At 38.6% G+C, this 14378-nt stretch overlaps 1 protein-coding gene across 2 annotated transcripts in view; it reads left to right on the forward strand.

Annotated features, from left to right (window-relative positions):
* The window catches only part of LOC122642687 (protein NAR1-like), a 24348-nt gene continuing 9970 nt past the window's right edge, over positions 1–14378 (forward strand). Inside the window, exons 1-6 of one of the 2 annotated variants that reach the window (XM_043836244.1) lie at positions 1–25; positions 72–205; positions 1477–1559; positions 2738–2891; positions 3073–3259; positions 8747–8873. In XM_043836244.1, the coding sequence (XP_043692179.1) occupies positions 77–205; positions 1477–1559; positions 2738–2891; positions 3073–3259; positions 8747–8873 (680 nt within the window). In that variant the 5' untranslated portion in view covers positions 1–25; positions 72–76. The other variant, XM_043836243.1, reaches the window with a different exon arrangement.

Here is a 14378-nt window from a genome sequence, read left to right on the forward strand (position 1 = left end):
TCTGATTTATCCAATTTTCCCTCCTTTCCCTTTTTATTTATCGTATTAGATTTTTTAATTTTTTTTGAAAGTTATAATGTCGGAGAAATTCTCGCCAACTCTAAGGATTGGAGATCTCAATGACTTTATCGCACCATCGCAAGCTTGCATTGTTTCTCTTAAGGGTCTTAAGGCAAACACTACGACGAAGCAGGATAAAACAGAGGTAACTGTTCTAATTCGGTTTATCATTCTTTCAGTCCTGGAAAATTACAGGGAGGAATTAGACTGACATGATACCGAGTTATTTGTTTTTGTTTATCTGATTAAGTGTTTTGAGTTATTTTTGGGTTAATTCTGAGAGTTGAGGTTGTATGTACAATTCAGTGAACATTTGATGTTCTGCTGTAAATATGTTAAATATGATACCAACATGGTGCAAGTTGCGGAAAGAGAGATATTGCAAAGCAACTATTTTAAATATTTGGGGTCAATCTTAAATAAAGAAGGTAACATAGAGGAAGATGTTTCACACAGAATGAAAGTGGGATGGATGAAGTAGAGAGGTGCGTCAGAGTGCTGTGCGACCAACGTATTGCCTAAAAGCTTAAAGGTAAATTTTATAGGATTATTGTACGACCTGCTATAAATGATCTATGGGGCGGAATGTTGGGCAGTTAGGAAGTATCTTATTGAGAAACTTTGTCCAGCAGAGATTAGGATGTTCAGATAGATGTGCGAAAAAACTAGGAAGTATAAAGTAAGGAATGAACATATTAGAGCTGACTTGAGGATTGCCCCGATCAATGACAAGCTATGAGAGAGTTGTTTAAGGTGGTATGGTCATGTCCAACGGAGGCCACCCTAGTAAGGAGAAGTGATATGATTCCGATTAAAGTAGCCAAAAGAGCTAGGGGCAGACCTAAAATGACCATAGGAGAAGTCGTGAGGAAGGACATGCATAGCCTAGGTCTTGTACAAAGTATGACCTCGGATAGAGCCTATTGGAGGGCAAGGATCCATGTAGTAGATCCCATTTAGTTGAGATTCTCCTGACTTGCAAGGCTATGCCTTTTCCTCTTGCTTTCATCTTTCATTTTTCCTTTATTTTCCATTTTCTCACTTGTCATGTTTCATTTTTTTTCTCTTCCCTCTTTTCACATCTCTTCATTATTTTTTCTTACCTTGTTTTGTTTGGATCCATGTAGCCGACCCCATTAAGTTGGGATAAAGCTGAGTTTGTTGTTGTTGTTGTTTGATGTTCTGCTGTTTGATATGGTTCCATAGCTGATACGAACTCATTGGGATATGCCATTACCCTTAATTAATCATCGTTTTACAATAAAAAATGGAAGTATTCACATATTTCCAGTTTGTTCTAAGTTTTTCGCTCAATGCTGAACCGATTGCAAAGGAAAGTAGTCCTGCAAATCCATCACTCTCCTCTATAATTGTTGTTAACTATCTTCAGTTGTTTGGCTCTAACTTATTATACAGAACCAAGAGAAGGTTGCTCTTCCAATCAAATCATCCCAAACAGATCCAGTTAAAATTTCATTGAAGGATTGCTTAGCATGCAGGTAAATGATTTCATAGATATTTTCTTTTTCTCCTTTCAACAGAATATAACTGTTGCACTCTGTAGCGTAGTTTTGTAGATTGGTATCGAAATCAATGTACAAAAGTTGTAGTTCTCTGTCCATAATATTGAACTACTCATATATGCCAAGAATTAAAACTTACACCTACTCAGCTATTTTTGTCCTTGACAAGTATTTGAAATACAGAGTTGGGAAAATGCACCGCATTTGTTTATGCTTTTTTATCTGGAGACAAAAGTGATGTATTAGTACTGGCAATATGAGAAGATTGAAGTATGGGATAAAGGTTAATCAAAAGCATTATGACAATATCAGGGCTGGGAAACCATATCCCCAACCAGCAGAAATGCTGAGCATTCCTTTCTAGTTTTGGCCGTTATTAGCAACCCCACTAAGTTGCACATCCCTCTCAAAGCTATCTGGTTTCCCTTGTAGGTTGTTTAATTTCCTTCCAAATACTCCAACAAATTGCAAAAGGAACCATTGTCCACAAGATAATTCTTCTCAGTGAAGATTCCACTTGGCCATTGGATAAATATCTCCTTCTGCACTCCAAAAAGCCTGATAAAATACAATCACGTATCTAATGTGGGCTGTTAATAGAAAACCAATGAAGAGTAGTTTCCGTATTAGATTCAATACGAGGGCAACCTGTTTGGTTAGCTGAAAACCCTTGTTTGCAGGTTATACCATGTGAGTGTCTTGTCTAGGAGCGGAACCAATGAAACCATCTACCCTTGGAGGAATAGGGTTGCCCAATTGAAGGGAAGGCACAATAGGAGGACATCCATTAAAAAAAAAAAGAAGAGGAAAGACTTGATTGTAAGCTCCCCTTAGGTGCTTAATGATTTTTTTCGTACATTTACATTCTGCTTGGCAACCTTTGCTAAACCTTATGGAGTTATAGATAGTATAACTCATAGTGAGACAGATTGGGGAAGGGGAGGGAAAAAGGGCTGGAGAACAGTGTAATAGAAACTGCGAATCAGAATGTTTACTGTCTTTATGACCTCAACTCTATTCTGTTTTTCTTAACTGACCGGTTCACAGTTCATTCATTTTTTTATAAAAAATTTAAGGCCCTTATCTTTAAATATAGCTTGTAACCATATTCCTCTAATTTTAAGGCTGAAAAGTAATTTTCTTCTGTAACACAGTGGCTGCATAACATCCGCGGAGACAGTTATGCTTGAGAAGCAAAGTTTGGAGGAGTTCCTTTCTAATCTAGAATCTGGGAAGGCTGTTCTTGTTTCTCTGTCTCCACAATCAAGGGCTTCTTTAGCTGTTCATTTTGGTCTTTCTCCTTCTCAGGTAAGATAATGTGTGACAGCTTACATCTAATTGTTTTCTTTGCTTTCATGGAAAAGAACACATTCAAATTTCTGGTCATTTTACCTTGCATTGTACATCTTTCTTTGTGAGGGGGGGGGGATATCTGTGGATCATCATAAATGTGTGCTTCTGAAAACACCTGTTCTTTTCTTATTTTCAGGTTTTTGGAAAACTCACAACCTTCTTCAAGTCATTGGGTGTAAAGGCTATATTTGATACAAGCTGCAGTAGAGATTTAGCACTTGTTGAAGCTTGTAATGAATTTATTACAAGGTTCAGATATCATCATTTAACTGATGTTGAAGGACAAAATTCATCCCTCCCAATGATTTCTTCGGCGTGTCCAGGTATCTCCTACCTGCTACCATTTTGATCAGTTAGTCTGTGCCCCCACCAACTAGATTGGATAAAACTTAAATGTTCTGATTAGATTATGTCACTCTTAGACAAGATTAGCGAAATATCACATCAAATGTTAGGAAGAATTGTGTCCTTGAAGTGGAAGCTACATTTGACATCAGCTGCAGTGTGGACTTATTGAAACTTGTAATTCATGTCTCAGCTGATCCAATTAGCTTCATTTAACTGATGGTCAAGAATGATTGTCAGAAGTGTAACTGATGCTGTAATGTGGGAACCATATTTTCAACCCATTAAATCTTATCTAAACTACATGTGGTTGGCTACGTTTATCCTCTTTCCCCAGTCGATTCTGTTGATAATCATAGTAGCGATTTCTCAGGATCCCAGCTGAAGCGTTTTGGCTAAATTTTTTTTGAATACGTCTGTCAACTTGATGGCTGAAGCATCCTCCATCCTCCATTATCTGGGCATAGATTTGGTAGTGCAAAAGCACTGCTAGACTTTCAAAATGTTACGTAAAAGTTTGAATACTTCAGAGTTGAGAAATGGATGGTTTAAGAAAATGAACCACCAAGCAAACTTTTACATCGTTGATATGCTACTGACATGAATTCCTTTTTAGAGAGAGAACTTTAAAGTTTAAAATCACTGAGAACATAATTGTATTCTGGAAACCAAGGTTTTAAAACTCGGGATTGCAGATCAGATCAATCATCAGTGATCCCGATCCGATTGGACCAACAATTCAACATAATCTTGTATCAGTCAATAAAAATTTTGAAAAATTCACCAAAAATTGTTTAAGGAAAGGGAAAAGGGATTCATATTCATTCAAATACATCTTTTGAACATCAATTTACAGAGATCCGTGAAAAAGATCAGAGAGATACAATGATGGGTTTCTAGAAGCCTATGGGATTAGGTTTAGAAACTCAGTTGATAACCAGAATTGCAGTAAAAGAGAAAAAGACCAGATCTAGAAGAAATGAAATATCTGATGATTAGCAATTCAGATTGAAGGGAAACCTTAGTCGAATGTCTGATTTGTAGAGGGGAACAACTTCTTAAAATATGAGTCTGATCCGATGATGCCGAAAAGTCACCTATCGGGTTTATTTTATTGAAAATAAGCTTTGGGTTGGGTTATGTTGGTGTTGGGCTTTTGATCCCATAGGTTTACTTTGTAATTGGCCAATTTAATGAGCCTAAAATATGGGTAGAAAGTAGGAAACCGAGATTTACTTCATTAGTTTAGCTAGAGTCATGTTTGAGTCAGCTTCTTTCCTTATTTTAGTTTTCTAGTCAATTTATGTTATCTTATTATTTAAAGATTGGGTTAAGGCTTTCCTTTTTAGTGTTTTGAGTCTTCCATATAAGTTTGTAAGGGCCGACAGCCTTGTACACGAATTTGATTAATGAAATATTGGCTTGAGCCTTTTCTGACTCAAATGGCTGTGAGATGCAGTGAGATGCCTATGGGTGAGAGGCTCAATCCTAATTATCCTCCTATTTTTTTAAAAAATCTTCTATTCCAATCATTTTCAGTAAGAGTCCTGCCCTGATAGTTACTGATCTACTGAAAACCATTCAAAAGACTGAATCAACCACTAGAATGGGTATTCAATTGTTACATGAAGGACTGTGAATATCAGTACATTGATCCTGCTGTAGTGTGGGTTCTTAGTTGAACTGGCATCTACATTATCCGATGGTTTGATATGTAGTAATAATGATATCCTATTAGGGTTAGGATTCTATAAAACAGAATTTTTGAATTGTCTACTGATGGCAGGTCTTAATGGGCTCAAAACAGTAATCAAAAGTGCATCAGAACACCAACAGATTTTAGCAATAATATAAAGGTATTAATATGAGATTAATAAAGAGTAAGACTAGGAATCCAACTTGAAGTAGGACTCTACGAAAACAGCAACAGGATCAAATTTTGAAACCGTGGGTGTGTTTAGAATACTAATGATTGTTGAATCTGAAGTTTGATTTGAAATCTTAGATAAAAACGATGGTAAATATGAAATTCTAGCAAGTAGGGTATGCACAATAACATAGTAGAAATCAAAATAATACCTGATTTGATGGTGAGCAAAATGACGAATAATGGAAAAGTAGGAGGATGATATGGACCAAGCATCTCACCTGGAACTAGATTGGAATCCCACCAATCCTACCTTAGCATCTCACAACACTATTCTGAATCTCACAGAATTCGAAGAAGGCAAAGTCAATCTTATTCAATAATCAAAACTGTGGCGGGCTCTAAGGCCTTGCATCCTTTAAATAGAAACTAAATATGTACTTACAATAGGAAAGGAAAATAGAGTGAACATAGGAAACACTATTCCACTAAAGCTGGAATATTAGTGTCCCCATAAGAATAAAACTCTATCTTAGCTAACAAGATACATAGAATACGTATTGTGCTAGATTAAACCTCTAATCCAATATAGTAGTAGGAGTTTCAATTAGACAAGACACTATCTTATCTTTAACAACCAAGTAAATAACAATTACTTAAAATAACTCAAACTATCCGATAAAGTAAATCCCATATTCATGCCTCCTACCCATAATTTAGGCCCATCTACAATAGCAGCAGTAGTGAACACTGCTACTAAAGAACATAGTCCGAAATCTCGCGAGATCTCGGTTTTCCAATTTCCCGAGTCGAGATGGCCTACTAAACTTAAAATGTCAATATCTCTCCGAGATCGATCTCGGTTTGACATAGGAAAGTGCCCATCTAGGTCCTTTATATGAGTGCCAGATCTCAAGATCTTGTTGGAAATTCTTGGTATACAGACACCTATCTATGCCAGGAACCAAGGCAGAGAAGACAAACACTTATTTATGCCTAATATCAATTAAGTAAATGCTTTTGTATTTCATTTACTTAAGATATTATTCATAAATAAGCAAATACCCCCCATTTAAATCCAATAAAAATAGTTAAAAAATAAAATTTCAAAAGGAAAAAAAGTCAACCCCCCAGTTCAAGAACAAAAACTGGATTTTCGGCGATAGGTGTAATTTTCAACTTTCTAATGATGGGGTTTTTCTCAAATCTAAAAATTCCATAAATCTTATTATGGTAAAACATTGCTAAAAACCAAAAGTGCGGTAAAATATTCATTTGTTTTGATGTCCAAAAAATTATTTTCATTCAGAGCGATTTTGACAGCATGCGTGCACATCGAATTAAGTTTGACCGGTACATAGCTCTTTCAATATAAATTAGATTTTAGCAATCTTGGACTTGTTGGAAAGCTATGTTTTGAAAGCTTTCCAACAAGTCCAAGATTGCTTTAATCTGATTTATATTGAAGGAGTTATTTACCGGTCAAACTTAATTCGGTGTGCGCGAATGCTGTCAAAATTGCTTTGAATGAAAATATATTAGGCATAAATAAGACTGTTTGTCCTGTGTCTGTCCTGCTTTCTCACTAATTGAAACTCCTATTTGGACTTTGTTTTTGCAAAATCTAATAATGCCATTGTGTTTAAATGGCCTAAAATAGGCTATATACCGATTTTTAGACCCAAAAGAGGTCTAAAACCCACCGAGATGGGCTTCTGAGTCGGACAAAAAAGTTGCACAAACTTGCTGAGATCTCGGCCCAACTCGGTTTTTTGCTGGGCCGAGATGGCTCCGAGACCCGAGTTTTCGAACCTTGCTAAAGAAGGGAGAGAGGAGCCTCTACTGTGGTTAGGTTCCCTTGGTACTGTAGTTTTTGGTATATGCGTTCCAGGAATGTCCAATTCCCTTGAATCGTACTACCGGTTGTCCCACCGGGAGGGAGGTTGTGTATCGCGAGGAACTTCTCGATGTATTAAATAAAAAAAACTAAGCTGGGAGAAAGCATTCCTATCTTGGCTTATTGAACTAACAAGTTGCTGCGTAAAAGTTCACAGATTGGAATTAGTCCCCATAAGAATGAAGTTATCAAAGGATTTCCTGCGATTATTTGTATTATGGAATGAGTCAATCATCCACTTTGGTATCCGGTAATCCCATTTCATGGAGAAGTAAGAAGCAGCCTTTAGTACTTAAGGGGTTGCCCGTTCGAGTGCAGAGGCTGAGTGCAGTGCCATGGGTCATGCTACGTGTGAACTGTTATGGTTCAGATAGATCATTTTTATGTGAATTACGCATGTGCCAATGTGGTGGTTCTCGTTTAGTAACTCTTAACTCACCGTAGCCGGGGGAAGGCGCGAAGTGATGCCTAGAAGAAGCAGCTTTTGTTTGTGTGTGAGAGAGAGAGAGAGCTTGACCTTGACTCGCTCATAGATCTTTTGGCAGCCATAGTCACAAAGCTCTCATGGGTAGCAAAAAACTGATGCAGCCCATGAAATTGCGGTAACCAAATAGTCTCTACTAAGAGGCGAGTTGGAAAAAAAGAAAGTTATTGTGAGAGATGGTTTCCGATGGTTTTTTACTTTCAGATTTTTGAGTTGCAGAGAATATGTGTGTGGGTCGGATGCAAAGATCTTATCCTCCTCTGGCGGAATAGAAAAGGGGAAGGCCCCACTCAATTCATTCTCCAACATCTTAGACTTGGGGATAAAATGATTAAAAATGTAACCTTAATTTGTTCTTTGTGTTTTTACTTGCTGGAAATCTGCAGGGCTCTGTATCGGCTGATCCAACGACCCAAGCAATCCACACCTGATCTGTCCAATTCTTGTGTTATTTTTGTTACTCGGCCCAAAACTCGTATTGGTGACCGCCGATCCCGATCCAGATCGGGTGATCCACCCAATACGATCACAATACTTCAAAACATGCTCGAAACACATACTTAAGAGTAAGCGAAGGTGTAAAAATGGGAATGGAGCTGCTATGCTATTGGGAAGAATTCTTATTGTTAGCATATGGTGTATTATGCAGATTGTAAAACTAATTTAATTAATTATATGCATTTCTGTGCAATGCCTGTTCCACAAACATTTCACTTCAATGTGAGTGGGAATGTGAAGGGACCTAGAGAATCACAGTTGAAAGTAATTCCGCAGACACTTCACTCAATGTGAGTGGAAATGTGAAAGGACCTAGAAAATCACAGTTGGAACCTGGACGTAAGTCTTCATTTTCCTCTGATGTTTTACCGAGACTACTTTTTAATGTCTTGTGTATGTGACATGGTGTTGTGCTAAAGTGCGTCAGCCAATTGAGATATGGGCTAGAGCCTGGAATGATTTCTTAGTTGTGTGTGATTGTCATCTCAATAATCATAGTCCTAGTGCTTTGCTTATCCAAGAAAAGAAAGTTCTTCAAGTTCTTCTCAACTGCTTTTGTACTATGAGCAAAAGATATGCCTCAGAATTTTGTACAGTTTCAAATATCAAATTTATATATTAAACTTATATAACTGGACAGTTGCCAAGTGATTTGAATTTAGATTATATCTGATTTGTGTCATGAGATGCTCTGATGTAGTGATAATTTTTGCTTTCAGGTTGGGTCTGTTATGCTGAAAAAACACTTGGATCTTATATTCTGCCCTATATTTCCTCCGTGAAGAGCCCCCAACAAGCAATTGGGGCTACCATTAAACATCACATTTGCAAAAAAATGGGTTTCAAGTTAGGTCTTTATCTTCCATCTCCCTGCTCCATGTACTATAATTTCATATTAATTTGGGTAAATTACACGTCACCCCCTGGTTTTCAATCGAAACTCAGATCACCCCCTGGTTTTTGAAAAAATTCAAATCACCCCCTCTACAGTAACGGTGTTAGTCTGCTGTTAGTTATTGGTATGAAAGGACTATTTTACCCTTGTACTAAAACATTAAAATTAAATTTACAATACTACCCTTCCTTCATCTTCTACCTAAAATACCCCACCCTTTCCTGCAACTCCGCTGGCAGCACCACCACCGCCGCTGGGAACATTAACAAATCACTTCAAACCGGAATTCCTTCTCGGCAAACTTTGATCGCATTACATAGAGTTTCAAAACCAGGGGAGGGGGAGAGGAACAAATAAAATGCCCTAGAGCTGAGCAATCCGTGATGAGAGGGTTAGGATGAGATAGGGATTTAGGGTTTTCAAAATCGTCACAATCGTTGAATCTATATTGGGGAAATTGGGTCTAGAGAAGTGAACGTAATTGAAGAGAAGATGATCGACTACCTGGGTTCGATCAGAATCGTAGCAGGAGTTGTCAGCGCAGGCGGACAGTATTACGGTTTTGCTGTTGTAGCTCTTGTGGTGGTGGCACCTGCAATCGATGGTGTTTCCCGGAACGATTCGAGAGCCGACCAAAGATGCAGACATAGAAGGTTCTGGTTACCCATCTCCGCCTACATGAGGAACCTCCAGAGCAACCATTGGAAAAGCTTTTGAGCTCTGGTTTCCAGATGTATTCCCATCTGTGCCCATCAAAGATGATCTAACCATCACCTTAATGTATCCAGATGAATAATCACTTCTAGTTTGGGGTATGAATAAGGAGCCCATTTGATTTTCAAGCAGAAAACAAGAACCAGAGGAATTGGAATAGAAAAATCCCCAACAAGTACAGTTTGAGCAGAGATGTTGGCAGTAAGAAAAATTCACATACTTAATTGGATCTGAGAAAATATTTTCGAAGTAGTTCAAGCCGGCACCTAGACTTGTGTACAATACTGTTGTCGATGAATTCGATTGAGCACCACCGGTGCCATTTCTTGATGAATTAGAATTACAAGGAGAAGCCAAGGAATGAGATTGATTTGATGGCAAGCAACCTTGTCTGCTATCTTGATTGATGCTGCGAAACCCGGTAGGACATGAGCAAACACCTAACCTTGATCCAGCAGAAGCTGTGCACAACCCAATTGAGCCATAGATGTAAGGAACTTGACAACGCGATGTCTCCGTCACAATTTCTGATGTCTTCGTCGCCTCTACCATTTGGGAAGCTTCCATCACCGCGGCTGCCAAATCACAACCACCATTGCTGCAACGGCGATGTCTCTGTCACAATTTCTTCTCTTTCTTCTCTCCGGCGACTCTTCTGCTTGAGATTGAGTTGCAGGTCATGGGAGGAAGAGAGTGGTGTGAGGAAGAGGATGAATTTGGGGTTTTTTAATTACAAGGGTAAAATAGTAAATCAACACTGGTCAAGGGTAGTTTAGGGATTTAAAGTTATTTAATTGGCTGACATCATCACTTAACAGCATAAAACTAACGTTAGGGACTAATTTTTCATATTGGGGTCTAAACCAGGGGGTGATCTGAGTTTTGATTGAAAACCAGGGGGTGACGTGTAATTTACCCTAAAAGATTTTATGATTAGAAATGGTTTTCCAGCTGGAGTGGAAATTGGTTTGGAGGCTTTGTATTCTGAGGTTCTCATTAACTTATTTTTTAATGTTACAATTGTAGCTATGAGATTCCCTATCACAATTACTCTATGTAGCCCCTCTTCACTTTGAAGTAGGTTGAGGTTGTAAATACTTTAGGTTTGAAAAGGGGAAAAAAATAATACTAATAATGAGGGAAGGGGTAAGGAAGAAAGAGAATCCAGGAAGAAAATCAGAATTGCAGGGGGAAGAGGAAAAACCGTGAGAAGAAGAAGCAGTAGAAGAAGAATAAGAAGAAGAGAGGGAAAATCAGAAATGCAGGGGGAAAAGAGAAGAAGCCGTGAGAAGAAGAAGAAAAAGGAAGGGGGGGGGGGAGGAGAGTGCACACGCACACTGCCAGAAATTCAATTCATTCTTTCCATTATTCAATTCTGTTCCCCATTCCTTCTCAAAATACAGTCTTTTAAAAACTCAAAATCAAAAAAATTACAGAAAATAACTCCCTAACAACGACTTCTACAGCAATAACTGTCCTCTAATAACTACCTCTACAGCAATAACTGAAATAAAAACTAAATGCAGGGCTGGTAGGGCTTGGGCCTGAGATGGTATCCCTTGGAGTATCTAATTGGGCCTGGGCTAGGGCTAGTAGGAGCAGCCCCCAAATGTCCTGCATCAACTCTCCCTTGCTTTACAAAAAACTCGACCTCGAGTTTGGATAAACTCGGGAAACTAGTCCATCTGCTGCACATCCATGCCGTTCAAAAGCTCTGGTCACGAGTAAAGGAGATGAAATCTTGAAACAGCACGCCCTCTCAATATTGTTGAGTGGAATGTCGAAGTCATACACCATTACTGTTGCAGCATCTCCGGTGTTGTTCGTCATTCCAACTTGGGATAAGATGGAATAATATGGAACGATTGGTTATTGCAATCGTGTCGTTAAAGGGGTTCAATGGATGTTATGGTAAAGAGGATAAGGTAGTTGTATATGAATATTTTGGAGTTCTGGCTTGGGGTTTCTAGAACAGGGAAAGGAACAAGATAAGAGAACTTAGATAGAAGAAGAAAGATAAGAGGGAAGAGAGACTGAAGGGAGAAGAATCCGAGAGAGAGAGAGATTCACCCAGGTTTGGGCTTTGATACCAGATAATGGGGGATCAGGAAAAGTAAAGGAGGAGGAAAGGAGAAGATGAAGGTAGAAGAAGAGAAGAAGAGAAGAAAAGAGGAAGAGAGAGAAAAGGTGCTCCAAGCACCAAAAGACCAAGCATCAAATTCTTTCTGTTTAATGCAGTCAGTGATTGGGGCCATGATTGTGCTGAATTGGTAAATGAACCTCTTATAGAAGGTAGCTAAGCCATGAAATCTTCGCACATCATGAATGCTTTTTGGTTCAGGCCACTCTACAATGGCTTTAACCTTTTCAAGATCAGCAGACACTCCTGCTTTTGAAACAATGAATCCTAGGAATATGACTTGATCACTCATGAAGGTACACTTCTTTAAGTTAGCATAGAGCTTTTCTTGTTGATGCTTGAAATACTTGTCGCAAGTGATCTAAGTGTTCAGCCTGTGATTTACTATGAATGAGAATGTCATCAAAGTAAACCACCAGAAATTTACCATTGAATGGTCTAAGCACCTGTTTCATAATCCTCATAAATGTGCCAGGTGCATCATAACCAACCATTCATAGAGACCATCCTTCGTTTTGAAGGTAGTCTTGTCCTGCATCAACTAAGCTCTTCAGTTTTGCTGGATAAAAGTGTAATATACTATGGAATGTCCTTCCTAGGGATATCAACATCATTTTGAAGCTTAGAATCACTTAACAGGGATTCTTTTATCTTTTCCACTAATTTAATGAAAGTGAAAGAAAAACTTACTTTTAAAAGATACGGGTACAAAGAATAGCCTGAAAAGAAACTCAACTCAACTCGACCTTATCCCAACTAAATGGGGCCGGTTACATGAATCCTTTTCTCCAATCAGCTTTATCCAAAGGCTTACTTGGTACTAGTTCTAAACTATGCTTGTCTTTCCTCACTTTTCCTAGTGTTATTTTAGGCCTCCTGGCTTTTTTTGCCCTTTCAACCTGAATCAAATCACCCCTCCGTATTGGACCATTCAAAGGCCTTCTTGCAAATGTCCATGCCACTTCAAACAGCTTTCTCGCGACTTATCATGTGTTGGAGCTACTCCTAAAATAAATCTAATTTGTCCAGTCCTTATTTTATATTTGGGTAAATGACACTTGGGGTACCCAACATTTGAGTAATTGTATTTGTGGTACCTATATTTCATGTTTCTAATTATAAACTGTCAGCAGCACCATCATCGCCACCATTACCTTTACTTTTACCACCGCTGCCCAGCCCCACCATCCTCTTCTCTACATGATCACCAACCCCCTCTGTTTCTCCCCCAACGTCCGCCCTGCCGCGCATCCCCACCCCACCCCTTGCTTTTCCGCCCAGCCTTGTAACCCGCCCCTGCCAAGCCCAGCCCCACCCCACCCAACCCCACCTCCTCTGCTCTGTGTTGTCGTAACCCTACTTCTTCCTCCTCTCCCTCTGCAACTTTCCGCCCCTGCAACCCCACCCACCTCTTTCTGCAACCTCGCCAGTCCCTAACAACAGCCACTCCTATGTAGGGAGGGGGCAATAGCACAGCTTAACCGTTGTGCCAAGGCTTGCCCACTAGGGAGAGAGAGAGAAATAACGAGCGAAAATACAAGTAGCTGAGAGTTCCACACACACACACTTTTGTAAATAAAACTCTATTTCCTAAATTCATCTCAATAGTAGGGAAGGGGTTCCATTTATTTAGAAAACAGGGATACGGGAAAGAAAAAACCTACCTAGAAAGAAAGAAAGAAAACTCTAGGACTAAATAAAAAATAGAAACTTCCTAGCAAAGAGATCAGAGACAGTAAAGCTTTCTAGATTAAATTACTTAGCCCTCAAGACTATTACCGAAGGACAAATCTAGAAGAGGGCCTCACTCACTAGAATACTAAATTAAAATATTAATTCTTGTACACTCGTTAAACCTTAAATTTTGGGCTTTATAATACAGTCCATTATAGTTAAAAGCCCATACCACATAGACATCAAAATAAGAGCAATTTTGTAACTGGGACTGCATTATTCCTTCTTGAGATTGCATTCTCTGTAATAATATGACTATCAAATGACAATCATTCAAGCCAAAAGGATATTAGTTTTCTAGAGGTGCAGGACTTCAAGAAGTGGCCAAGAAAAAGAAGACACTGAGAGGGCCATGGATTCCTCAATTGTTTAATTGTTGGGGCATCGAACTAGAGATTCTTCAGTTATATAGTGTTCTTGAAAATATCGCATGTACGTTGTTTAGTTTTGAAGGTATATATTAGTATTCATGGAAAAAAGAAGAAAAAACCTGTATATTGGGATTTTTAATTAGATTTTATTTACTTGAAATTTTTAAGTAGAAATATCGTGTATGTGAAGTTTGATATGGGCTTCTAGCCCTTTGGTAGCCGCTTTTGAAGAAGTGACCTCTGCGCTTGAGATGCCTTCTATGTGTGTTCTAGCGTTCTTCGAATAACTAAACTTGAGCTGTACTTGCTGATTTCTTATCTTTCAATTACTCCTCCTGTAGTTTGCCAAACTTTCTTTTGATATTTCAGAGACCAGCTTATTCTTATCTGAATGTGGCCCTACCTGATATTTGTGTTAATGCCATGAGATGGAAGATTCTTCCACCATTACTCTGACAGTTCCCCAGTGCAACCATCTTTATGAGATGGCATACCAA

Source organism: Telopea speciosissima, chromosome 10, assembly GCF_018873765.1.
Source record: "Telopea speciosissima isolate NSW1024214 ecotype Mountain lineage chromosome 10, Tspe_v1, whole genome shotgun sequence".
NCBI lineage: Eukaryota > Viridiplantae > Streptophyta > Magnoliopsida > Proteales > Proteaceae > Telopea > Telopea speciosissima.